This window comes from Xenopus laevis, chromosome 1S (genome assembly GCF_017654675.1).
Source record: "Xenopus laevis strain J_2021 chromosome 1S, Xenopus_laevis_v10.1, whole genome shotgun sequence".
Taxonomy (NCBI): domain Eukaryota; kingdom Metazoa; phylum Chordata; class Amphibia; order Anura; family Pipidae; genus Xenopus; species Xenopus laevis.
In genome coordinates, this window is record NC_054372.1 from 104679860 (window position 1) to 104707171 (window position 27312).

Below are 27312 nucleotides of genomic sequence, written 5' to 3' on the forward strand. Positions count from 1 at the left end.
GGGTATAGTAGTATTAACATTAAACTTGGCAGTCGGCATATTGTTAAACAAAGACTACATTACCCAACATGCTCTGGGAGACACAGGCTTGGCACATTAGGGCAAGAAAAAAGTAAAAACCAGCCAAAGGCCCAAAAAGTAGCCCAAATCCGTACCTTGGCTAGTTTGTACTTTCAAACCCCGCCTGGGCTTTAAATTATTAACCCAATTTGGCTGGAAACCAGTCAACCTGATACAGAAACGTAAAGCAACCCAGGCTCCTTAACTCAATTACTACGTAAACACAAGACTAGGCGGAGCAAACATTCCACCACGTGGCACATACTAGCGAATCGGAATACACCTAACTCTAAGCGAACGTGACGCCAAACTGAAGCGCTGTCAGCCATCTTGGAGCCGGGAGGAGCGCAATTCACTAACTCCCTCCAAAATTACTGTAAATTAATTCGGTACCGCTCGCAACCTTAGCCAGCAAGCTATCACATCGAGAAGCGTAAGCAATAATCGGAAAATCCGTCGAGCATTTAAAGGTGCGATAAGGGAGCACCATCTGTATCTGAAGAAACTGGGCGCGTCAGACAAAATGGTGCAATCGTGCTCAGCTTACGGTTGCAAGAATCGCTACGATAAAGATAGACCCATCTCCTTTCATAAGTGAGTGTTTTTTTCTTTTCTTTGCGCTTTTTCCGGTAATATTTAGCTGGATAGTATTCCCGGTCCCCAGAAGCGAGAAACGCATGCGCAAAGCTCAATGCTTGTTCTAATGCTAGACGCTTGCCGATACCACGTGGTACGGACTGGGAATGTGCTGCCTCGCTTGTGTTTCTGTGTGTTAGTAGTGTCCAGTGTTTGGAGTTGTGAAGTAAATAAGGTCAAGTGGGAGAAGAGTAATGTTTCAACCAATATCTTGGTTGTATTCTACGTAGTAAATATGGACGGACACTTGTATGTCAGACACTCAACATTTTATTTAAATAAGTGTATTTCGTTCACGTGTATATTGTGATTGTGAGAGGCAAAAAAAAAACAGACAGTTCATATTTTTCTAAACCCTATTATGATTTAGAGGCAGTGCTCCAAGTTGATCAGGGGGTCGGGGTCCCTCCTCCCCCTCCCCTGTAATCTGAACTCAGAGTTATGAGTGGGCATGGAGAGACTTAGGCAGGAAGGGGTGTCACACTAAGCTAATATGGCTGCTGCTATCCTAAACAAACAGAGACAGTGTCTAGAGCTGTTTACTCCAATATGGATCAATCGTTAGCCTGTCCAAAAAAAAATAATAATATAGTTAGGCAAAAATGTAATCAATAAAGGCTGTAGTCACTGGATGTCTAACAGAACAGAACACTACTTCCTGCTTTTCAGCTCTCTTGGTTTCCACTGATTGGTTACCAGTAACTTGGGGGAGGGCCATATGGGTCATAACTGTTGCTTTTGAATCTGAGCTGAATGCTGAGGATCAATTGCAAACTCACTGAATAGATATGTCCCATGTGGCCCCCCTTCAAGTCGCTGACTAGCTCAAAGTTATAGAGCTGAAAAGCAGAAAGTTGAATTCTGTTCTGTTATGTTACACATCCGCTCACTCCAGCCTTTATACATTCAATTTTTGGATGACTAAATACATTAGAAACATTTTTTATTTTGGACACGTTATCTATTTAATCCAGCTTTTATTTTTACACTGAACTGTTCCTTTAATCCCTTTATTGTGTTGCTTTTATTTAAAGGTATTCTGTATTGTGCTAGTAACCAATCTAGCATGCAGTCTCTTTAATTTATCAGAGCCCAAATTCGAGGCCCGTGAAATTTTGGCTATTGCTCAGAATATTCTGGATGCTGCAAACCATGTAACACTTTCAGCATGTCTTTACAAGAATGTATATGTTTAATCTTTTTTTATTCCCTTATTATTTTTAATTTTAAATTGCATAAATATTTGCAGACTTCTGCATCTTTAGTTGTTGTTCTTTTGCATGTAGTGAAAATGTACTTTTTTTTGGCCCAAAAGGTTTCCCCTTAAACGTCCGTTACTCTGTAAGAAATGGGAAGCTGCTGTACGAAGAGCTGACTTTAAACCGACAAAGTACAGTAGCATTTGCTCTGACCATTTTACAGCTGATTGCTTTAAAAGAGAATGCAACAATAAACTTCTCAAGGATAATGCTGTACCAACAGTATTTGCACTTGCAGAAATAAAGAAAAAGGTAAGAAAATCAAGGAATGCTTCCCAAAACAGTTTTTTTTTTTATTTACAGGCATAAATCAAGGTGAGGTTTCAAAGAATTTCAAACACATAATTACATAATGCTGCAATAAATAGATGATCTTTCAATGATACGTTTTGCAATCTTACACTAAAATCTTTACTCACCCTCAATTCTGACATACACAATATTGTATACGAACGTATGACTTTATGCATGCCCACATTCACATCCCACTGATACTACTGCTACATACACTAGATCAAATTTGCATGCTCGCATCCAAAGAAATACTGACACCAGAAATTAAACCTTTTGTTTTACATCTATCATGACATTATCTTTGCATTATATTTATCATTTTGCCATAAAATTACTTTTACATTGTCTATATGATCTCTTATTTTATTTAATGAGGGGACTGTAGTATTTGTGTAGTAGTAGTCTGTTAGCATTAGAAACTCTTAAATGAGCATTTAAGAAGAGAGTCAGGTTAGCAAAACAGTCAGGTTTAGGAACTTCAAGTAACACTTGCTTACAAATACAGATCTATCAATGAAAAGCTATCAACATGACCTATATGTAACTTTTAATGTACATTAATATTTTGAAAAGTAGTTTTTTAGTTTTTAATATCACTCAAACATTTATACACGTAAATGTACATACCCACATTCAAAACACTCTTCCATTCCAATCCCCGTTGCATGCTTCTACTGTAACGCTTTGCTCTTCCTTAGAGACGCCATACAAATTAAAAAGACCCTCCCCTTCCCCCCGCCAATATATAATCTGGGCCTGCCCGGCTTTCTGGTTCCAAGTAATGACTTCTTTAGCAGCTATCCTAGTTTCCCCACAAGTACTTTTCACTATAGTGTATTTTTAGGTGTGGTAGACTTGGTGCCTATCGCCCATAAGGTTGAGGTTTTGTGTCCTACTGCTTTATGTATAATAATTAGTCATGGGCAATCTGACCCATAAAACTTCACTGGAAAGTTGTGAAACAAAGTCAATAGGCAGTTTTAAACCGTGTGACATTTATTTTATTATTGGAGTCCATAGTGAAACATAGTGTAATATTTAATTTAGTGAACTCTGTAATGTCTATGAACTAAGAAGCTAGAGGTATCTCTGGCAAATTTGACAAAGTATGGAGTCCGTGGTGGGAAACATACCTTAGGGATGATAATACCATTGAATAATTTAACTCTTCTGCACTTGTAACATTTATTGCTGATTTTCTAAATTGAATATATATTAATATAAATAGAAAATAAAACGGAATATATTGATATAAACCTATAGAGCAGGGGTCCCCTTTTTCCCCCGTGAGCAACATTCAGATGTAAAAAGATTTGGGGAGCAACACAAGCATGAAAAATGTTCCTGGGTGGTGCCAAATAATGGTTGTGATTAGCTATTGGTATTATATTATTGGTATTATATTAGCTATGTGGACTGGCAGCCTGCAGGAGGCTCTGTTTGGCAGTACATCTGGATTTTATGCAAACATACATTGCCTCCAAGCCAGGAATTCAAAAATAAGCACTTGCTTTTAGGCCACTGAGAGCAACTTTCAAGAGGTTGGGGAGCAACTTGTTGCTCACAAGCTACTGGTTGGGAATCACTGCTATAGAGTAAGCTCAAAAAAAACCAGTGGCACTTGTTTATTTAATAGACATGTTTATTATTTTGTTTTGTTTAAACAAAATTACATTACCTTCAACGAATGCACACTAAATAAATACAGAAATAAACTAACACACATATATGATCGTCTCACCAATCAGTTCATTCCACAAAATATCCTCCTTCTCCTGTGTCATCCCACGGGTTGACACTGGCCTAGCCAGTAAATCTGCATCTGAGGCTGGGGCCAATATAAAAAAATGACTATCATATTTGACAATAAATTTGAAATTTTCTCTTCTTCTGCCCAGCCCCCTCACCAATGTTAACACTTTCTTCTCTGCTGTGTGTGAAAAAAAACTGCTTTTGTGCACAATTTCAAACCTACGTTTGCAGGTCAGAATGACAAAATTGTGCTTTCACACAATTTTTTTGTCCACAATTTGTATGCCCTGGCTTCAAAGTTCAGTGGGATAGTGACCCCCTGCCATCCCCAATCTTGAAGTCCTCATTTCCTGCCCCTATCACATTGTCAGCTCTTCAGACCCATTAGGCGAGGTCACCACCTCTGTGATGGGACCTTATCACCCATACTGGCTGATATTTTATTCAGGCAAAGGCAGAAATCCTATCATTGTAATGCATGTAACCAAAAGTAATCTTGTTGGTGCAGGTTCCTTTTCAGTTTAATTTTTTATTGGTGCAGATCTTTACTATAAATCTCATATGTTCAGTAAAATTTATTTCAGGTTGTTCTTTTTATTCGATTTATCTTTAATAATCTTAAAGTAATTTCCCAAAATGTTTTCTTCAAGTAAAGGCTTGTAAGTATAATAACATTTGAAGTCTGGGTTACATAACAGTTAATTATATATCTATATATAGAACCAGGTAAGAAAACTGTAGAGATGCATATTAGGTTTAAACTGCTTTTTAAGACCACGCCTACAGTATATGAGCTTATGCACTCAATGGTAAAATTGTTTGCACCATGAATGTCAGTTAGACTCTACTAGTTGTAATTTACTGTCTTGATTATCACATAATGTGGATATGAAGAAATTTGCTTTAGTAGACAAAGGCACCTTATGAAAAATTAACATATTATGTAATCCCTGCATTCTTTTTTTGTCAGAAAAAGAAAAAATCGAGAGAGTGAGAAATTATAGAGTGTAAAAGTTAGTAAGAGATCACATGCAGTCACTGTGAGTGGAGGAGATGAAGAAGGTCTCTTTAGGCAAGGCTGAATCTGCAAGTAGGTACTTGCACATCACATGCGTACCAAGTTGTAGCCATAGGACAATACACAAACACACCATTAGTCTGCATTTGGATTGTTTTGGAGTGCCTGCTCTACTTTTCTCTTTTTTTCAGTGAAGTACTGAAATCTCTGTATAGTGCTACAGAACATAATAGTAAACATAATGTAAATGAAGCATTATTAAACGTTGAGGCTAATAAACCTTCTTTTTTTGTTCTTGCATCATAAATGCCGCAATCTTCTTGCTATTGGATAAATTTGTGCTGGCACCCAAAAAATACCTGTGTTAACGGAGTGCACCATTGCTTCTGACATATATATACTTTTTTATACTTTTTTTGCACTAGATGGGAAAAGCTGTTAAAAAAGAGCAGCTGCCAGCTGAACTAGAACCAGTCCCTGCTGTTCCTGAAGTAGATCCTGCTATTGGATTGCTACTCCCTCCTCTGTATACACCAAGTCATATTGCAGTAATTTGTGACCACAATTATACAGTGGAAGATACTGTTCATCAGAGGAGAAGGATACAGCAGCTCGAAGAACAAGTTGACAAACTCAGAAAAAAGCTCAAGATCGCTAACCAGAAATGTCGGAGGCAGGAGCGGAGTCTGGAAAAACTAGAGAAAGAGGTTTCTGAATATAGGGAAGCCAAGGGATCTGGCTACGTTATCTTTCCTGGTAATTATTATGAAGTCTTAAATGAAAATGAATACAAAGAACTGACTCCAGAAATAACATATAAGGAAATCATTCTGTAACTTTACTACCAATACTACAATATAGTGATTTTTTTTTTTACTATAATTGCTTTGCTAAAAATGTTCCTGTTTATTTTAATACAACATGCTTATAACAACTCAAGTTTTCTATTAACTGCATCTTTACTGTCAAAGTTTTCAAATCTAGCCCAAATGACACTTTGAGTATGAAATATTAAAAGCAAAATCTCTTTTTATCAGTAAAATAGAGCAAATTATTTTCAGTTGCTAGAGTTTGTTTTCGTATTTTTAAATCTGACGTTAATCTGTTGGATATAATTTCATGCTGCTGTTGTGATCATCACACCAGAATATATGTATATACTATTAAATGTTCAGTTTAACCTTCAGTTTTTGTAAGTTTGGTATTAACATGATTTCTGTAAGACAAAGCAATTGCTATTATATGTCTTTGGAATTGATTTGCCATTAAGGCCTCCAACAGCATTTTTGCATGCCTTTTCTTTAGCCAGTTAATAACTTTAAAAAAAATAAATCCGATACAAACAGTATCATGTGTTATGATTCTTCTTTGCAAACCACCTATTCGATACTAGCAGAATTTAAAATTAGGGATGGGCGAATTTGACCCGTTTCATTTCGCCAAAAATTCACCACCGGCGAAATGGCGCCGTCGCCCATTAAAGTCTATGGGCATCAAAAAAATCTTGTCGCGCGGCTAATTTTTTTTGACGCACTGCTTTTTTTTTTTTGTTGCACGAAGCCATGCAAGTCTATGAGCGTCAATTCCGCGGCGAAACAAGGTGAAAAAATTCGCCCATCCCTATTTAAAATATATGCTTAAGCAGATATTCAGCAAAATTTTACACTAGAACGATACAGAACCAAAAATATTTAAGAATACAAAAAGCTGAATGCAACTATGCATCAAAGGAATTGTTATAAAGAGCTTTAGAAATACTTTGCCATACTTTTCATTCTTCACTACATAAACATTTCAAAATAACCAGAAATATAAATGGTGAACTTGAGGTCACCACGTGGCAGAATTTCACTCTAGAAGACTGTATCAAGGTCTATTTTCACAGTATAAAAATATACTCCTTGGTGTTGTTGATGTAGGGACATTATAGGGGTTAATATTTAGAATGTTATAGAATGGCTTATAAGCAACTTTTCAATTGGTCTTCGTTTTTTTTTTAGAGTTTTTAATTTTCTTTCTTTTTCTGACTCTTTTTCCAGCTTTCAAATGGGGGTCACTGGCCTTATCTCAAAAATAAATGCTCTGTAAGGCTGCACTTGTGTTGTTAGTGCTACTTTTTATTACTCATCTTTCTATTTAGGCCATCTCCTATTAATATTCCAGCCTCCTATTCAAATCAGTGTGTGGTTACTAGGGTAATTTGGACCCTAGCCAGAGACGTAACTAGAGGGGGGCGGGCCCTGGCGCGTGACGTGCTGCCGGGCCCTGCCCCCCTCCGTACGGCCGCATTTCCTATTTACTAGTGGCGTGCCAGCTGCTGGGGGGGCCCGAGGGGGTGCGGGCCCTGGCCCAATCGCACCCCTTGCTCCCCCGGTAGTTACACCACTGACCCTAGGAACCAGATTGATGAAACGGTAAACTGCTGAATTAAAAGCTACACTAATTTAAAAACCACAAATAATAAAAAATTAAAACCAATTGCAAGTTGTCACTCCATACTAAAAGTTAATTTTAAAGGTGAACAACCCCTTTAATGAGGAAAGAAATCAATATTGCATCTAGGATATAACATACATATACTGGAGACCTGTTATGCAAAATTGGCAAAAACGTTTTTAATAATTATAACTTTTTTTTTGTTAACCTAATCTTGTTGATTTTCCTTTTACCTATTTAACTGGGTTTTCACCTCACTGCATTATGTACCTTGCTTTATCATGTATGTTTCAGCTTTCATTTTAATGATCTGCCCTGATTGCTCAATTGTTCGAACTGTTTTGTACATTTTCACACCTATTGGGTTCTGTTATATGTGAAATGCAAAGTTGCTTGAAATTGTGTTTACTTTTCAAAAAGCTTAAGTTATGTTTTATGGAGTTCCCCAAAAGCATTTATAGTTTTATAATACACAAGAGCCATGAATATCCTGTGCTTAGTTTTGTAATAATTAAACTTGTGTATTATAATAATATAAGTGGCCGATTCACTAACTTCGAGTGAAGGATTCGAAGTTAAAAAACTTCGACTTTGAAGTTTTTTTGGGCTACTTTGACCATCGAATGGGCTACTTCGACCTTCGACTACGACTATCGAAGGATTCGAAGTAAAAATCGTTCGACTATTCGACCATTCGATAGGCGAAGTACTGTCTCTTTAAAAAAAACTTCGACCCCCTAGTTCGCCATCTAAAAGCTACCGAAGTCAATGTTAGCCTATGGGGAAGGTCCCCATAGGCTTGGCTAACTTTTTTTGATCAAAGGATATTCCTTCGATCGTTGGATTTAAATCCTTCGAATCGTTCGATTCAAAGGATTTAATCGTTCGATCGAAGGAATTATCCTTCGATCGTTCGATCGAACTATCTGCGCTAAATCCTTTGACTTCGATATTCGAAGTCGAAGGATTTTAGTTCCTAGTCGAATATCGAGGGTTAATTAACCCTCGATATTTGACCCTTAGTGAATCGGCCCCTAATTGTATTGTGAAATTTGAGGATGTTAAAAGTCACCAAGTTCCATGCCCTTTATAAAAGCACTTGGACTTTGGCCTCATGCTTTTATATGTTCATGGAACGCCTCAGTGACTTAGAATATCCCTATATTTTATGATAAGGGTTTATTCACTATAAACAGAGCTTAGTGATGTCATTGGTTATAATTGGAGCTTAGTGATGTAATTTGTCAAATGACTCACTGGAATTTGTGAGATTTTGTGCAAAATAATTCTAATTGTAGCAAAATTTCTAATTTGAATCTTGATAAATAACCCCCTTAGAGCCTTGTATTATATATCCCTCAAAAGGTCTTGGCATACCTCCCAACTGTCCCTTTTTAGGAGGGACAGTCCCTCTTTTGACAGCTCATCCTGCAGTCCCTCATTTGTACTGGAAAGTCCCTATTTTCTCTGCACTGAACAGCCAGAAAAAGAAACAGTTTCTCACTTAATTGGCTTTTATGCAGGGAGCCCAGAACACCTAACAGGTGCAAATAAGATACTTTGTAACAATTTTGAGACAGTTTAGATAAGGAGAATTATTTTCAAACTTTCATAACCTGCCAAATTATGTAAAATGAACATGGTAATTAGGGGTGTGGCCACAGAAAGGGGTGTGGTCAAAAAATTCGCTGTTCGTGTGAAAAAAAATTTTGTCCCTCTTTTTACTTCCAAAATGTTGGGAGGTATGGTCTTAGTGTACTTAATACATTGATAATGGGTGCAGAGGACTTCTTGTATTTGTCTGTATGAATTTTGTGATCACAGCCTCTTAGCACCCCCTCCTAATGGTTTAAGATTTAGTGGTGAGCACAACTTTCCTTTTTTACTATACTGTATACACACATATATATAGGTGTATGTGTGTCTATATGTCTGTCTGCCGGCAGGTGGTGCTCAAGTGTCTGCTAAAGCTGCATGCATGAGTACATTGAGTGAAAAGCTAATTACACACAAACACAGTTTGCTATCCAACATTCATTGTTAGCATACAGTAACAGAGAGAAACTCCCACAAGCATTGTCACTTGCTGCAGCCTTAGAGATCTTATTTGTATAATTTTTAAGACTAACCGATTGATACACAACAGTGTTTAAAATTAATATTTTGTTTACTGGAGGCATACATAAGCTTATCAAATGGATCTATGTAGACACACTGTGTCTGATTTCCAAGCTGCTATAAGTCCAGTGAATAGAGCTTTGCTGCTTAATATTGTTCATCATTAGTCCTGGGATTTCGGATCACAATGAATGGCTATTTAAGATTGTAGCAACATGACTTTGAAATCTTCTTTGTTACTGGAAAAACATAGAGAAAAGTTCTGTATTGGTGGAGACATTGGTCTGGCAAGGCAACCACAGACACCTAAAGAAATGGTAACCATCTGCATTATTCGTTTATTTTGTGTGATTTCATCATGTGTTTCTCATATGTATATGATTGTCTCTGGCTTTGACATAAGGGTTCATTTACAAATTACAAAAATAGGTGCAAACCACTGTTTTTAAAAATTCCAACCACAGCCTACAAAGGGCTTGGGCTTTTACAGTGGATACAGCACTGCTGTCAGCAGATCTGTTTTCATGAAGTATTGACGGAGGCACACCACTTCATTGTTGTAACGTAACAACAGATTATGATCTTTATTGCTAGTACATGGCTTATTCAAAGCTTTGCATTATTAAAGGGATACTGTCATGGGAAAAAAAAATTCAAAATGAATCAGTTAATAGTGCTGCTCCAGCAGAATTCTGCACTGAAATCCATTTCTCAAAAGAGCAAACAGATTTTTTTATATTCAATTTTGAAATCTGACATGGGGCTAGACATATTGTCAGTTTCCCAGCTGCCCCAAGTTATGTGACTTGTGCTCTGATAAACTTCAATCACTCTTTACTGCTGTACTGCAAGTTAGAGTGATATCACCCCCTCCCTTTTTCCCCCCAGCAGCCAAACAAAAGAACATTGGGAAGGTAACCAGATAACAGCTCCCTAACACAAGATAACAGCTGCCTGGTAGATCTAAGAACAACACTCAGTAGTAAAAACCCATGTCTCACTGAGACACATTCAGTTACATTGAGAAGGAAAAACAGCAGCCTGCCAAAAAGCATTTCTCTCCTAAAGTGCAGGCACAAGTCACATGACATGGGGCAGCTGGGAAATTGACAAAATGTCTAGCCCCATGTCAGATTTCAAAATTGAATATAAAAAAAAATCTGTTTGCTCTTTTGAGAAATGGATTTCAGTGCAGAATTCTGCTTGAGTAGCACTAGTATCTGATTCATTTTGAAATAAAAAAATGTTCCCATGACAGTATCCCTTTAACACACAGGAGTCTTTTAGTAGATTCATTTGAGTTACTTAAAGGGGTTGTTCACCTTTGAGTTATCTTTTAGTATGATGTAGAGAGTGATATGCTAAGACAATTTGCAATTGGTTTTAATAGTAATTATTTGTGGTTTTTGAGTTATTAGATTTTCAAGATTTTTCAAACTCTGGCCCTTTAAGAATTCAAAATTGACTATTAGCCATCTAAAACCAGTGACCAATTTGGAGATGTTTGTAGCTTTCCTGACATTCAAATTTTATTCGGAGATTTTGGTTGAATTAAAAGCAAATTCTATTTCTATTTTTTTGTTAAATAACCCTCCAGTCGAGTTTAAAATCAAATTCAACCCTTGATAAATGTGCCTCTATATGCATTAAATTCAATGGGCATGTTTATTCAAGTTTTTTTCTCTCCAAATGTATTGGATGAATGTTTTCTCATGTTTTTCTGCAATTTTTTTGCTGCAGTTTTGTGAAAAAAATTGCAAATGGGAAAATGCAGAATTTCGACCCATGTCTAATGTGAACATTTGCAAAGGGGTCACTCACACACAGGGGTAGTGAAAGAGCATCCTCTGGAGTGATATATGGTATTTCTGTCAGTCTGAGGAAAAAGTGTGGGGCAAATACCAGGGGAACTGCTTTAATGCATTGGGGAAGAATTAGCATATTAATAGGGATTAGCATTTTATAGTCAGGGCACATGTTCTGTCTAACCCTATAAGTTTAAAAGCCTCATTAACAAAACACTGATTAAACAAAAACAGTGGCCTCAAAGCAGGTGCCTAGTTTGGAATTCCTGGCTTGAAGGCAAGTTTTGGTTGCATAAAAACCAGGTGTACTGCTATATAGAGCCTCCTGTAGGCTGCCAGTGCACATAGGGACCACCAAATAGCCAATAACAGTCCTTATTTGGCACCCCAGGAATGTTGTACATGCCTGTGTTGCTCTCCAACTCTTTTTATTTTTGAATGTGGCTCACGGGTAAAAAAGGTTGGGGACCCCTGATCTAAAGGGAAAGTAAAGTCTCCCAGCCAATTCTTTTAGTTTTAGCAGCACTTAGACACTTGACTTAAGACAGGGGTGTCCAACCTGCGGCCCAGGATGGATATGAATGCAACCCAGCTTGAAAGAGAGAGAAAAGCAAGAGAAGGGGAAAAAAAGAAAGAAATTAAGAAATAAATGTATGGAAATACAAAGAAAATGAGAGTGAAATAACACTTTGTGCTCTCTAAGTCCAGACACATTAACCACCTCAGTCTGTCGTCTTGTTAGGAACAGGCTTACTATGTCGGATTGTAACAATATGGTTACCTAGGGAGTAGGGGGGACTTTGTCCATTGCCCAGTTAGTAATAATAATAATATAATAATAAGTCTGTTTAATATCCAGGTGTCCCATATTCCAATGTATAGCTCCATCTGGTTATCCAACTGGTATTGTAGTTCTTTTCTGTGTATTTTCTTCAGAAAGCGATCAGGCGATCCATAGTGGGGCTCGATTTCTTCTCCCTGCCTTCCTTATAGGAGATAACCAGGGAGGAGAAATCGAGCGCCGCACGGTGGATCGCTGCCTTGTCGCCTTTTCTGAAGAGAAGCACAAGCGGAGTTTCAGTAAGTTATTTCTTAATAGAGACTTTGCGATTTGAACGTTTAATTTGTCTTAGTGTTTTTTTATGACAATTTTTTTTTTTTTTTTAATTTATGTTACCCTACCTTGATCACATCTGCCAGGGTGGAGGATCACCTAGCCAGCCCTGTTGATTTGTGTGCATACAATAGAAAGCACAATTGTCTTATAAAGTTTGTAGTATTGGCTATTTGTCGTATTCTAACATTCTAAATGAGCTTGTTTTTTTTATCATTTTAACACAAAATGGCATGTAGGATAAAATGGTGTATTATCCCTAAAATTTTATTTCAGGTTTATAAAGTGGCATTTTTTTTCAAAATGCCCTTTCAGCTTGCAAAAACTATATTTGTAAAGGCTTATCAATCAGTAAATAAAAACAGGCCTAGGAGCCCAGCAGTTTGTCACGACTATGTTATTAAAGTGTCGAGAATTTCTGCACTTGATGACTAGTCTTCAGAGAATAACACAGCTTTTGCAACATCCATAAATAAATATAGGCCCTCAAATATAAATGAACACAGGCTAAAAGCATCTGTTTTCTTTTATTTCCTGCCAGCAATTCTCCTGTCCTATACTTGACTGACAATACAGTAAAGACTTCCTTGAGATCAGCTGGTACAAATTCAGAATGGTAAACTGCCTAGGTGTCACAATTTGATGGAAACATTATTCGCCATTAGAAAATGAATCGTTTTCTAATACTAATTGTATCTGCACATGAAGTCATTTTTTTTGAGTAACCAAAAAAGTGTAGCAAACTTTCTTTTTGTATTGCAGTTGGCTCTGTGCTTGGGTTTTTTATTAACATTTTCAATAATACAGAATTAATATTGAAAGGAGTTGTATATATTAACATTTATATTAGAAGAAAAAAAGGGAGAGGGAAAGAAGTAGGAGAGATGAAATTAAAAGAGAAAGTAAATTGTGGAGATCAACTCCACTACATACAGATATGAGACCTGTTATCCAGAATGCTTGGGACCTGGGGTTCTCCAGATAAAGGATCTTTCCATCATTCGGATCTTCTTACATAAGTCTACTAGAAAATCATTTAAACATTAAATTAACTCAATAGGATGGTTTTGCTTCCAATAAGAATGAATAATATCTTACTTTGGATCAGTACAAGGTACAGGTACGGTTTTAATATTACAGAGAAAAATATTTTTTAAAAATTTGTATTATTTGGGTAAAATGGCATCTATGTCAGATGGCCTTCCCGTAATTTGGAGCTTTCTGGATTATGAATTTCCAGATAACGGATCCCCATACACATATATGCTCTTGGAGTCCTTTAGAGGGGTTGTACTTTATGGACTTTTTCAACCCAACTATGTAAATATACAGTAAAAATGGTTTATGTGTGGCTAAACTAGTAAAACAATTTTTTATTTTAAATTATGCCATAATATGTTTGAGAAGTTTGCATCAGTTTCTTTTCATCAGAAATCACAAGTATGGCTTTCTTAAAGGGGTCCTTCACCTTTAAGGTAATTTTTAGTATGTCATAAAATGGCAAATTCTAAGCAACTTTGCCATTGGCCTTCATTTTTTCTTTTTTATCGTTTTTGAATTATTTGCCTTCTTCTTTTGACTCATTCCAGCTTTCAAATGGGGGTCACTGACTTAATCTAAAATTGCTCTTTAAGGCTACAAATATATAGCTATTGGTACTTTGTATTACTCATCTCTCTAAGGAGGCCTCTTCTATTCATATTTATATTCTAGTATCTTATTCAAATCAAGAGCTCCTGAATAAAAAGCTAAATAACGCAAAATCCGCAATAAAAAAATGAAAACCAATTGCAAATTGTCTCAGACTATCCCTTTCTACATCAAATTAAAAGTTACCTCAAAGGTGAACAACTCCTTTAATAAAAAATATATACAGTATTTCATGATCCTAATAACTAATAGTTTGTACTATGTAGAATGTTAATCAGGCAGAAATTGCAGACTCGCCTAACTGATCACTATTTCTGAGGCAGGCCCGGATTTGTGACAATACCACAAAGGCATGCCACCCAACCACATCCCTAAAGAGAACTGGGGACACACAACGCACACATTCATGAGGTGGGGGGCAGGGGTGTGTGTGTGTGTGTGCAAAGGTGGACAGGTTGGAGCTAGGACCATACAGCCTAGGGGAGTCCTGGAGTAAGATGCTAGAAAAGATGCTAAAATAATTGTATTTTACAAAGGCAGGGATTGTGTGTAATGTACAAGCCCAGTGGAGGTACTACAATCTATTTGGCTCCTATAGCGAACAAGGAGAGTTCCACGTGTTTGCTTTTAAGCAGACAGCCAATAACTGCTATTTGTTGATGAGTTGCTATAGATCAGTGCTGTCCAACTTCTGTGGTACAGAGGGCCGAAATTTTTCTGGCCTACATAGTGGAGGGCTGATAATGGAAGCCAGTGTTGACCACTCCCTGTTTTTAAACCACACCCATGTTACCACATAATTGTGGTAGCACACCAAAAAACCAAATGGTTGGTGCTCACTGCAGGGATATCACTTATCACTCATGTGAAAAAAGTTAAGACATACCGTTAAATCCATATGCCTCCTCTTCCCCTTGGATAACACTGCATTCCCAGCACATGATTAAACACTTTAGGGGCCCCTAACAATAATTTATTTTCAAATGCTAACAAAAGAACCAGGCTTATGTTCCACAGGCAGAGCAGGGCACGTATGGGCAGAGTATGGCACACACAGGCAGAGCAGAGTACAAACAGGCAGAGCAGGGCACATGTAGACAGAGTAGGGCATACACAGACAGAGCAGGAAACACACAGACAGATAAGGGCACCATCAGGCAGAGCATGGAACACACAGGCAGAGCAGGGCACATACGGAGCAAATGGAAGGCAGAACAGCACTAGAGACAGGGAAACCTATCAGGACAACTCTAAAATGTACTACATACAGTGACACAGTGCTGGTGCCCCATTAGCATAAAGTGTAAACAGGTCAACAATGTGGTGTGAACAATAGAGGTGTCACAAGTGTGAACAATGCAGGGGGATCACGGGTGTGAACAATACAAGGGATTAGTCTGAATTTGAGGTTTAAACAATGCCGGGGCCAGCTAATCTCTGTAGTGATACCATTTAAAATTTACACGTGGTAAGCAGACACAGCAGGTAGGTGGGGGGCCACACAAGGGATGGTTGTGGGCCGACAATTGGACAGCCCTGCTATAAATGATTAGACCAGAGCAAATGTTACACCTTTTGTTACATAAGCCCCTTACTGTTTATCACTGCAGTTCACTGCAATCATAAATACCTGTGTTCCTTGAGCCTTATATTTCCTAAATAAAAAGAGATTGTCAGTGTGTTTCACTGAAGTGTGACTCATGCTAAGTAGTGTATCCTTCGGTAAGAAGCTTTAAAATGGATCAGAAATTTAGAAAGCAACATTTAAGACCGCAGCTGCTAACTGCAGGAGAAACACCAACAATATAACATATGATCTAAATGAAGATGATTCAATTAACGTACTTACATGCCGTGTAGTTTTTTGAAAAGATTGATGCAACAAACCAACAGATATGCTTAAAGTAATTTAAATTAAATTATTACAATTATTCTGATATTCTTTACTCATTATGCTGGGAAAGGGAGTGGGTTTATATAATGATACAAAACCATTTCACCTCCCTTCCGCAAACCCTGCAAAGGCAATGCATCCCTTCATACACCACCACAATTTATGGTTTGGTTCTTTTCTATCCACCCACCATTTCACTTTTTGTTGCGTGGATAATCTAAAAATAAAGAAATAATTATTGCCCGTGATCTATAACTCCTCACCACCATTGGCCAGATGTGGGTATGAGTCCCCTTGGGTTTTGGTGTTAGTGTCTCTTAAAGTACCCAACTTTGTGAGGCTCCTTTGCTGCTATACCAATAGTTTTTGTTTCCATCTATGCCTTCAAAAGTATCCTATATTTTAAGATTGGGTGTTAATTGTATTCATTTTTATTCAGGCTTAAAATACTTTGCAATATGTGCTTTGTTTAGGTTAACAGGCTCTATTAAAGAAGAAAGCCTGAAAAACAACTGAAGTCTCATAAAATGAGTGAAACACTGGAAGAGAAGACTACATGTAGCTATTAAAGGAAAACGATATCCCAAAATAAATACATAAGCAAGAGAAAGTTAACAGTATATTAAGCGACATATTAAATAATCTTACCAAATTGGCATATACATATAAGTAAATATTGCACTTTTAGGTCTTTTCGCTTGATCTCTGTGTTGCCTCAGAGATCACCTGACGAGAAATACTGTAGTTTTAACTGTAACAAGAAGAAGTTTGGAAGCCAAAGATAAAACTTGTATTTTGTACTTGGCTCTTATGAACTAACGTACTGTATGTTTGCTTTGTTCGTGTGCGTAGTATTCCAAAGGGCGGCTTATATTACTTAAAATGGAAATTTTCTATTTATGATTACCCAATGACATACTACTAAAAAGTATATTATTACTATTATTATTATTATTAAAATATTTTTTTTACATGAAGCAGAGTTTTGCATATGAGCTGTTTTATGCAATCTATTTTTATAGCTTTTTATAAATGCACAAAGTACAGGCATTCTTATTTAGAGCTAGCTGAGCTCTGCAGTGACCTTCAAATAACAGACTCCCTGTTTACGCGGAAGATACTTGGAAGATACTGTAATGAAACAACACCTTGAGGACATTTGAGCCATTTTCCTTTATATATAACAGAAACAGAGGATAAGCTGAAAGAGGAAGACAGGAGGTAATTCGTTATACAGTATGCTTCCACCTCTAACTAGACATCATATACATGCATTATGTTTAACTTACCTGCAAATACAAAGTGTTACATAACTGGGCAAAGTCTTATGAGTTCTGAGGATTTTTTTTGCTACCCATTAAATGGATGGTTAAATGCACATTGTTATATTTGTGGCCTTCATGGAGAATAGTAGTGGTCAAAATATACATCCTTCATTTTCTTATTGTGTTATTCCCTTCCTATGGCAGATGCTGCTCTTATTTCAGTATTCCCAAGTGATCCCTAACTTAAAGTGCCCCCATCTGCAACAGGAATTGTTTTTACTACTATGTATCTGCCTGAGAGGCCCAAAATGCATGGAAGTACAACCCAAAGCCCCTGTTAATGTTCGTGGGAAGCAAGTACTTGCTCTAATCTGGTAGGTAGAGAATCTGTTTTTCTGCAGTAAATAGTGCATACTTAGAGGCCAAGCTAATGGAAATGCCTATAGGTATGGTGCATTCATTATCTTTACTTGTGCTTTCAGGTTAATGAAAATCCCACAGGACAAAAGACCATGAAGCACAGCTGCTTTACCTCACAGACAGCAAATACATGAAATGATGACTGAAAATAAAATTCTAGAAAAACAATGCAATGGTAAGACAAATGACAAGTTTCCTCATAATAAATCATTCTTAGTGAAGTATAGTGTCTGCATTAAAAGAGCTGCAATTTTGGATAGAATACCAGAAATTCATCAGTAAAAATCAATCTGTTCAAATGTTGCTTGATGCAAGATTTTCATCTTGACTAATGGCAGAAGTAGAATAAGCAGTTAAAGCTTCTGCATATTACACTTAGCCCTGAGAAGCATGTATACAATGCAGAAGGAGAAGGGGCTATATCTGATCAGCATTTCATTAAAAATATTTTCAAAATAAAATGCTCTAGTCACTGTTTTAGATAAAGTAGGATTTAGATTAAATCTAGGATGTCGATTTAATAATCTGCTTCTGTCCGTTTTGAAACTTCTTTATTGTAGATATTGTCCAGAGACTAAATGAAATAACAGCTCAAATCAGGAATACAAGCTACCTTGAAATAATTCTAAAACATTTAAAATCTCAAGAACAAAAGAATGAGTTTCTTTTAGCAGCCATGAAACAACAGATTAACATGCTGTATATGGGGTACATGTAAAATTTTAAGGAATTTTACTGGCAGATTAATGGTATCTAGGGCCTTGGCTGGTACGAAAAACATAAGTTTATTATTCTCTACAGAGAGTGATAGTCTGAGACAATTTGCAATCGGTTTTATTTTATTTTTATTATTTGTAGTTTTGTGATATTTGACTTTTTAATTCAACAGCTCTCTAGATTGCTATGTAAGCAATCTGGTTGCTAGGGTCTGCATTACCCTAGAAACCATGCACTGACTTGAATAAGAGACTGGAATATGAATAGGAGAGGGCCTAAATATAAAGATGAATAATTAACAGTATCAATAACAATACATTTGTATCTTTACAGAGGAGTCAGTGATCTCCATCAGAAAGCTGGAAAGATTCAGAAGAAAAACGTAAATAATTAAATAAATAATGAAGACCAAATGAAAAGTAGCAAATTGTATAACCTCAAACAGGCCAGTGATTGGGACATAAGACAACAGAATGGCAAATATAGCACGGTGCAGAATGGGAATGGTAAATTGTGCTATCACTGAGCTGTACATAAGTGTCATTGGGGCAGATTTACTAAAGGGCGAGGTGGCTAAAACGAGCGACTTTCGCCAGAAATCCCATCCTCAGGGGCATTGCCAATTTACTGACTGGTGCAGTCGACAATTCGCTAGGGAATGGGACCGTCACTAGTGTTTGTTCGCACTTTATTGCCAGGCGACTTTTCGCTCTGGCTAGCAGTCGTTAATTCACAAATTCAGTAAAGTTTGAATTTTACTGAACGTTACCAATTTCACCAGAGTTGACTTCGCTACCTCAGACCAGGCGAACTGATAAAATGAAGCTCAATCTTATGTCAGTAATATCATATTTTGTCTGCCGGAAATGCATTAAAGTTGTTAAAATGCTGACGACTTGTCCTTAAAAGTGAATGTGCCCCTTTGAATCCACTTTAACTGAAAACAGGTATTGTTACCATGTCGTGTAAATTTTTTGTCTTACTTTTTATTTTAGAGTACAACCCTCACCAAATATATAATTGATAATGGTGCTCCAGCCAACTTGAGGATATGATCCCTACAGCCATGAAGTGAGCCGATTAATCCCCCGCGGATGGGTTAAAATTTACATTTTTGATACCAAAACTGAGTGATAAGTGGTCAGTGGGAAGTCCAAATTCGTATCCTTCCAGTCAAACCTTTCCTGACAACGGTAGTGCTCAGACCCGGACTTGCAGCGAGGCCGCATAGGCCCGCGCCTAGGGCGGCATAAACTAAGGGGCGACATGCTGCCCAGCTGCATTGGTAGTTTGTGATGTTCTGGAACACTGAACGCGCTATAGACGCTAAGTGCTCCAGTGCGAAAAGATGCGAATGCGCGCAATTCTACAGGAGGGAGGAGGCGCCGGAGAACACTGGCCTACGGGCACCGTGAGGAGAAATCCGCTCCTGGGAGCGCTAAATGCTGTACCACAGGTGCCTATTTTTACAATTGGGAAATTAATAATATATTGTAAAGCCTAAGGGAGTTATGTAATAAAAGGTGCAACATTAACCATAGGTCTAATAATCTATAGCAACGATCAGCAGATAGCATTTACTGGTTACCTATTTCAAAGAAAACAATTTATTGGTTGCTATGTGTTACTTTACCTGAACAAACTTTGTTAAATTACTCATGGGGGATAGTGTTCTTATTTTTAAAAGACTTTATGAATAATTTCCAGAGCATAATTATTCCTACTGTTGCAATAAAGGTCAGGGGTGTTTCTGATGCATTTCCTGCAATTTACACATTTCAGGAATCAATCCCTTAATCATAAGCATACCATGATAGCCAAACAGCCATATTATATAAATACGTGTGTAGTGACCCCTGTTGGGCTCACCAGAATATTACAGTTAAAAGCTACAATTTATCCACCTCAATAAAAACAATATGTGAAAGTCGAAATCTGAACATTCAATAAAAACTATTTCTTTGTCCAAAAAGAAATCTGTGTCCTGGTATTTCATTTATTACTATTTATCATGGTTGTTCTATGAGGAAAATTTGTGTAACTCCTATATGAAATGTAAAAATGAAAATGATTGCAGTCAGATTTAAGTGTGGGAAAGGATTATAAAGCTGGTAGGCACTTCTTGAAAATCCTTTTGCTTACTCCTAGTCTCAACTCAACTCCGCTTGTTCCTACAGAAACATAACTACATGTACATGCACACGTTTGCGCGAGCACAGGGGACGAGGTGGCCACCGGGTTGCCCAGGGTGCCCAGTCGACTTGGTCCGCCCCGATAGGGCCTAGTGAAAGATATAATGGTACATGGTATGACAAGCTGGAAAAGGAGTAGTAAGACAGTCACGCCACAGCTCTTCAGAGAAAAAACACAGGTTTATTCTTCCAAGATTCAAACACAAACCTCTGGCAGACAGTACAACAGCTTTTCAACATCAGATATTTTGCCTTTTCACAAATAGGCAATAAATTCAAGCCCAGGAGTGGACAATTCAGCACAAACAAACCATGAAAATAAAAACCTTGCTCACTGGGCGCTACATCAGATATTTTGCCTTTTCACAAATAGGCAATAAATTCAAGCCCAGGAGTGGACAATTCAGCACAAACAAACCATGAAAATAAAAACCTTGCTCACTGGGTGCTACCTTCACACATTTGAAGAAGTCCCTTACTAGACTGGGCCCCTTGTGGGCTACCAGCAAAACAAAACTCAAGTTTGGCTCACCTCTGTACTTACAGTACTCTTATCCCGAATGTTCAGCCTCATGGCTTCCCTCACTCTCTTATCCAGACTCTTAGCCAGAGTCATAATGTCAGTAACTTCACGGTCACTTTCTGCTTCGTGCAGACATAGGCAGCACTCCTAGCCCCTCTGGGAGTTCCCCACACAGCCGGTTCTCCTACCTGCTGTGCCCTGCTGAGAGATTCTGTCTAACATACAAATTAACTTTAAATATCCTTTCCACGGGACAGCTTTCCTTTGGAAGGTGAGCTCCAATGACTGCACTGGACCCGGGGAATGGAGTTTCTGGCCATTACAATCCTTAAACAGAGAACACATTCTTTGTTTATCAACTCCATTCCTGGAGCATATCTCAATCCTCGGGGAGACATCAAAAGCCAAACACACTCTACTACAATGTATATACATTGTAGAGCTTATTTATGATTGAAAGGTGCAGTGCAAATCTCATGATTGCATTCCAATAAAAATATTTATATCGGTACTTGAAAACATGCTCATCTGCACTCGCAACTAAATCATGACTGCTTTACTGTATTAAATATAAGATGCAAGGTATAGCCAGCTCTCTGCCCTGTTATTGCAATACTACAGAAAAAATTCTTAATATCTTACCTTTTATTTTATCAAATGGAGTGTTATGAAATCACAGAGCTTATGAAATTATGTTTTCCATATTGCCCTGCCTCTGCCAGAGCAAGACCAGATTGACCAGTAGTAGAAATATGGACTGGGGATGCCTAATGCTCACTTATAAACTATTGTTAAATGTATGTACAAAATACATTACATTGTTTCTTATATCGCATTGATTTTGTTTTGAATAGCTAGACTATGCTGAATTGTATATCCACCTTGTCAATGCAAGAGATGCCGACACACAAAGTGCATTGCCTATTGGCATCAAGAATGCCATCATCTACAAGTACCCACCTTTGGTATGTTACCAGTCATGATAAGTCTCCTCCTTCAAGACGAAGAATTATACACAATAGTGTTTTGTAAAAAAGGTCCCTATCACATTCACACACACTATTATCAGCCAATTATCCTGCCTGTATGTATTGGAGTGTAGGAGGAACCCTCGCAGACACAAGGAGATCTTACAAACTCCTTGCAAATAGTAAATAAATGGTTAGAATTGAACTCAGAATTTATATTTACACAAAGAGGAATCTCAGATTGATGGTCAATACATATTTAGAAATACTTGTAGAGTAAAGAACAACTAATGCAAGGGTGTTTGTAATTTCATAGCTATATATTCTTCACCATATGAAGCTAGATTACAGATCTCAACAGTATTAGTTGAACAACATGCAATAACCAGAGATGTACAATTGTAACCCAGTGAGTTAAAGATAACAATGTAACATAGTGTACGAATGCCTTTGAATAACTTTTGGTTTCCCATATTTAAAAACATTCATGCCAATAGATTAACTTGGCACAGACACACACATGGGTGAATGTGCTTTGTGCATATTGATGCTATTTATTAAAGGGGACCTGTCACCCTAAGAAATAATTCCAAATTCGTATCTATTGTGTTTGTTAAGCAAAATAACTTTTGTTACATTATATAAATTATTTAAATCATTGTTGCCACCTGCCTTGGAATTCACAGCAAGCAGGCAGCAGCCATTTTGTGGACACTGCTATTGATATAAGCTTTGTAACACCTTTTAAAACCTTGTTTATGATGGTCATGCCTACTAGCTACACTATTATAGACTATGAGCAGGCCATGTAGGAAATGCAAAATGGAAAATGAAAGTAAGGCATAGAGGAAGGGCAGGCAATATATGATTGACAGCTGAAATCTTTAAATGTATTTATAACAGGAAGGGATGTTTTAATGCAAAAAAAAAATTGGATTTCATGATTAATTTGTAAAGGACTTTTATTATACCACTTTTTACATCTGGGTGACAGGTCCACTTTAAAGATACTTGTGTCTACATATTGTCCCTATGCATTTGCATTATTTCTCCTGTTCATTCAGTGTGAAAAATGATGTGTAATTGCGCTTATTGGTACAAATGACACCTTAAAAGTACTGTCCCTTTGAATTCTAGGTTTCCCACAGTGGGCTGCATCAATAGGTGCAACAGGCTTGCTCCCGGATAATCACTAATACCATTTTAATGCCAAACTATGGTTGCAACCTCGCCCCTTTAAAACCAAACACAAGCGAAAATCATATCATACTTGGAACATGGCAGTGGGCAACAATGGGTTAATCCCTCCTGCCATGCAAATGGGACAGTAAATACCAAATAAATTCCTGACTTCCTCCCCCGGCCGCCATCTTGTTTCTCTTGGAGTCTCCCCTTACGAGGGTGGGAAGCCATGCCCACTGTCATGTTCCAGTCCAGGAAAGGAAAATCTCGGTAAGTATGATATGATTTTCGCTTTTCCTGTTCCTTTCACATGGCAGTGGGCAACAATGGGATGTACAAAAGCAACAACTACATAATGCTAGGGAGGGTATTTCTTTTATTTTTGACCCTTAACAGATTTCAGAACGGCCGTTCCAAAAGTCGTAGATTTGCTCATAAAAACATCAAATTTGTAATGTTTCAGGAAAGTGTGAAACGAAGACCATACTGCAGCCTTGCAGATGTCTTCAGATGAGGTTCTGGCTTGAAAAGCCCAGGATGCTGCAATTCCTCTCGTTGAGTGTGCCTTGATGTTAGCAGGTACTGTGCTGGAATTGACAGAGTTTGCTGATCTGATGCATTCTTTTATCCATACCGCAATAGTGGATTTTGCAGGATGCTGGTCCCGTTTTTTTCCTTCAGGAATAACCAAGAGGGAGTCTGTTTTCCTAAAGCTGCTCACTCTGTCCAGGTAAGTTAGGATACATCTGACTACGTCCAGAGTGTGCCACTTTTCTTCTTCACTGTTTTCCGGATTGGGAAAAAAAGAAGGTACTGTTATTTCCTGTGTCACATAGAAATCTGACACTACTTTTGGGATAAACCTATGCGCTGTTCTCAAGACTACTTTGTCCTGCAAAAACGAAATTTTCCTGGACTAACAGATAGCACATGCAGTTCTCCCACTCTTCTTGCCGATGTGTTTGCGAGCAGAAAACACATTTTTAGGTTTAACATTTTCATTGGAATTTCGGCTATAGGTTCAAACGGTTCTCTTGTTAGAGCTTCTAAGACTAGACTCAGGTCCCAAGGATGGACTTGCGGTCTGGATATAGGTAAAAAATTTTAAGTCCCAGGAAAAATCTTTTGATCAGAGGTTTGTTTGCCCAGGATATCTCAGTGAAATGTGATATTGCAGTGATTTGTCCTTTAAGCGTGGAAGCTCTTAACTTAAATTCCATGCCTTTTTGCAGGAATTCTACAATCTGAATTTCTGAAATTTCTTGGAAATTGGTTCCATTAATTTCACACCAATTGTTACATTTTCCCAGACGGTGAAATATTTTTGGATGGTGCCTAAGGAATAATTTTTTTTTTATGGCATATAAGTATCATACAGGCTCACAAACTGTATAGGTAACCATCTGTCTACTTACACAGCACCCTTCTGAAAGCACAAATGGCACAAGCAGCTTACACTAGCCTTACCAACACCAGGCAGCATAGGGGATACAAACACCCACAAAATTGAAGTTTAAATGGCTTTCGGTTCCTTTTCGCGCTGTTTTTTTAAACTTTTCACGCCACTTCCGGGTTCGCGTAAGTTCGCGCATGTGCAGATACTCCCGCGCCATCTTGGAACCGGAGGAAACACCGACGTCTTATTGCGCATGCGCCGGATCACCAGCATTGCGGCTGACAGCGTCAAACAGCACCATTTGGCCTTAGTCCACATTTGGACTTCCCTGGGCACACAAAAGGGTTTGGAACCTCGGCCTGGGACCTCAGGAAAGGAGAGGTACTTTCTCTGGCACGTCTGGGGGGAGCGACAGGAGAAAAAAAGATGGCGGCCGGGGGAGGAAGTCAGGAATTTATTTGGTATTTCCTGTGCCATTTGCATGGCAGGAGGGATTAACCCATTGTTGCCCACTGCCATGTGAAAGGAACAGGAAATATGGAATCTGCAGCCAGCATGGCTAATTAGCAATTCATTTAGATGCATGGCTGCACATAAATCAGTTCTGTCTGCATCCTGCATCTTAATGAATTGCTAATTAGCCATGCTGGCTGTGGATTCCATATGTGTTTGGTTTTAAAGTGGTGAGGTGGCAACCATACGCCAGACACCTCAACACTTCTGCAATACAAAATTTTTTCTGCAACAAGCACCTGATTAAAAGTGAAACCTTGCGCAATAGCATTCTTTTTGCCGTTTTTTTTGTAGCAGATGTATTCATTAATTTTCAATAAATAATACTGGAGGTGTTTATGCAGAACAGTTCCTTTATTTATTTGAGATCTTTGTTAACAGAATGATAACAGCCTTGTGTGATACTACAGTTAGAATTGCCATTGATGTAATATAGAAACCCGAGAAGCTATAATTGCTAAAGTTTAGTTCCGCCTGCTGATGTCTAGAGAAAGAAAGCAAAAATAAATCCATTATATTTTGCTTTATATGAGAGTAGGGGTCAAGAGAAAGCAATGTTGGGTAAAAAGCTTTATCAAACTATCTGTAACAAAGAAAGAGGAACCAGCAATTTCTCTAATATCACACCTGCACATAAACATGTATATTAAATCCCAGCTGGTTAATTATTGTAGAGAAAATGTAATTATATCCTGTCTGCTTTTATCTGGTTGTTATCCCAGTTAATAGAACAGCTCAGAGGATTGAGGTCCAAAGAGGTCCGAGTGCATTGACACTGGTTTTTCCCCATGTCTTTCCAATGGCAAACATCGGACCTAAGCAAAATGTGGAATGCTTTTGCTTTGGCAGTTCTATTGGGGCCCTTACTCACGGGCGTTTGAAGCTGTGCTCCCCTGCGTTCCAGTTTTATGCGTTCAGCCACAGGGGAGCATAGGAGTAGACGCAATAAATTCTTTTCAATGCGGCTGTACTCACACAGACGCATGTAAGCGTCGAACGCAGGAAAAATGCAACATGCTGCATCCCAACCTGCGTTCAGCACTTACATGCTTCTGTGTGAGTACAGCCGCATGTGAGTACAAAGGATTCATCGCATCTACTCCTACGCTCCCCTGCGGCTGAACACATAAAACCGGAACGCAGAGGAGCACAGCTTCAAACGTCCGTGAGTAAGGGCCCCTAAGGGAACACTTATTTTTCTTAGGCTTCATTACTATGTGCAGCAAAGGCCATACATAAAGGCTAATTGCATTCATCTCCTGTGCACTAATCTGCTGCCTGAGTCAGTACACTAAAGTTGAACCTGATTAAAACAGTCACAATTACACTCTTTTGTTTTTTATTTTAATATATCAGCCTCTAAGACTCTTGAGGTAGCAAAAGGGAAATAGCTGCTGACTGCTTTCAGACTGTCTGACCTTGGACTGTTCAGGTGGAACAAGGTGTGATAATCATGCATACAATTAAAAATGTAACATTTGTAAATTAATTATATATAAACATTGATGTGGTTTAAAAAACAATACTTACACACAATCATTACCTGAGAGACCCCTTTAAAAATATCCCTTTATGGTATATTTGTAGCAAAGTCAGTGTGCTATTGTGACCTACAATTTTTTTCCCCCCAGGTGAGGTTGATTCTAACAGTCTAAACTTAAATAATTTTCCAAAACATGCTATTAAATAAAATATTAAGTTTATTACATCAGTATATTAAAAAAACATTAGAAAACCCCTTATAGTGCCTAACGCGTTTCATGCTTACCTAGCACTTAGTCATAGGCAAAATTGCAGACTTTTCCTTGCCTTGGGTGTGGTAGTTGTAGTTCTGTCATCCACAAAAGGGCTATAAAATTTGGGGCTATTATACATGCAATTCGGAATCTGTTGTATATGCATTAAAGTGCCCCAGCGGAATGATGTACGTTGGACCCGTAGACAGGTTAAGGTTAGAATCAAAGAACACAAATATTCCATTACCACTTATGATCCAGAAAAAAAGAAAACACACATGCCAGTTGGGAAGCACTTTTATTTAAACAAACATAGTTCAGCAAAATTGCGATGGATGATATAAGAAGTACATATTCCACAAAG

The 27312-nt window shown here is 37.9% G+C and overlaps 1 protein-coding gene and 1 long non-coding RNA gene across 6 annotated transcripts; both read left to right on the plus strand.

The window, feature by feature from the left end:
- The first annotated feature begins 360 nt into the window (after positions 1-360).
- thap1.S (THAP domain containing, apoptosis associated protein 1 S homeolog) lies at positions 361-6367 on the plus strand. 3 transcript variants are annotated; one of them, XR_005963985.1, is made up of 4 exons: positions 800-945; positions 2012-2207; positions 5445-5934; positions 5980-6367. XR_005963985.1 is itself a non-coding variant. In NM_001093308.1 (3 exon segments), coding segments are annotated over 3 exon segments (678 nt in total). In that variant the 5' UTR covers positions 361-583; the 3' UTR covers positions 5856-6365.
- An 8807-nt stretch (positions 6368-15174) lies between these two features.
- LOC108703696 lies at positions 15175-20406 on the plus strand. Of its 3 annotated transcripts, none has more exons than XR_005965001.1 (4): positions 15175-17675; positions 17784-17896; positions 18772-18944; positions 19434-20406. It is a non-coding gene; the product is annotated as an uncharacterized LOC108703696 (long non-coding RNA). The 3 variants fall into 3 exon arrangements; XR_005965002.1 differs by having other exon boundaries at positions 15175-17257; positions 17506-17675; positions 18772-20406; XR_005965000.1 differs by having other exon boundaries at positions 18772-20406.
- The last annotated feature ends 6906 nt before the right edge of the window (positions 20407-27312 follow it).

Coding starts and splice junctions, on each gene's coding strand:
- thap1.S (XM_018239832.2), top strand. Junction 2,208..5,444: donor TTGCAGAAATAAAGAAAAAG/GTAAGAAAATCA, acceptor TTTTTGCACTAG/ATGGGAAAAGCTGTTAAAAA.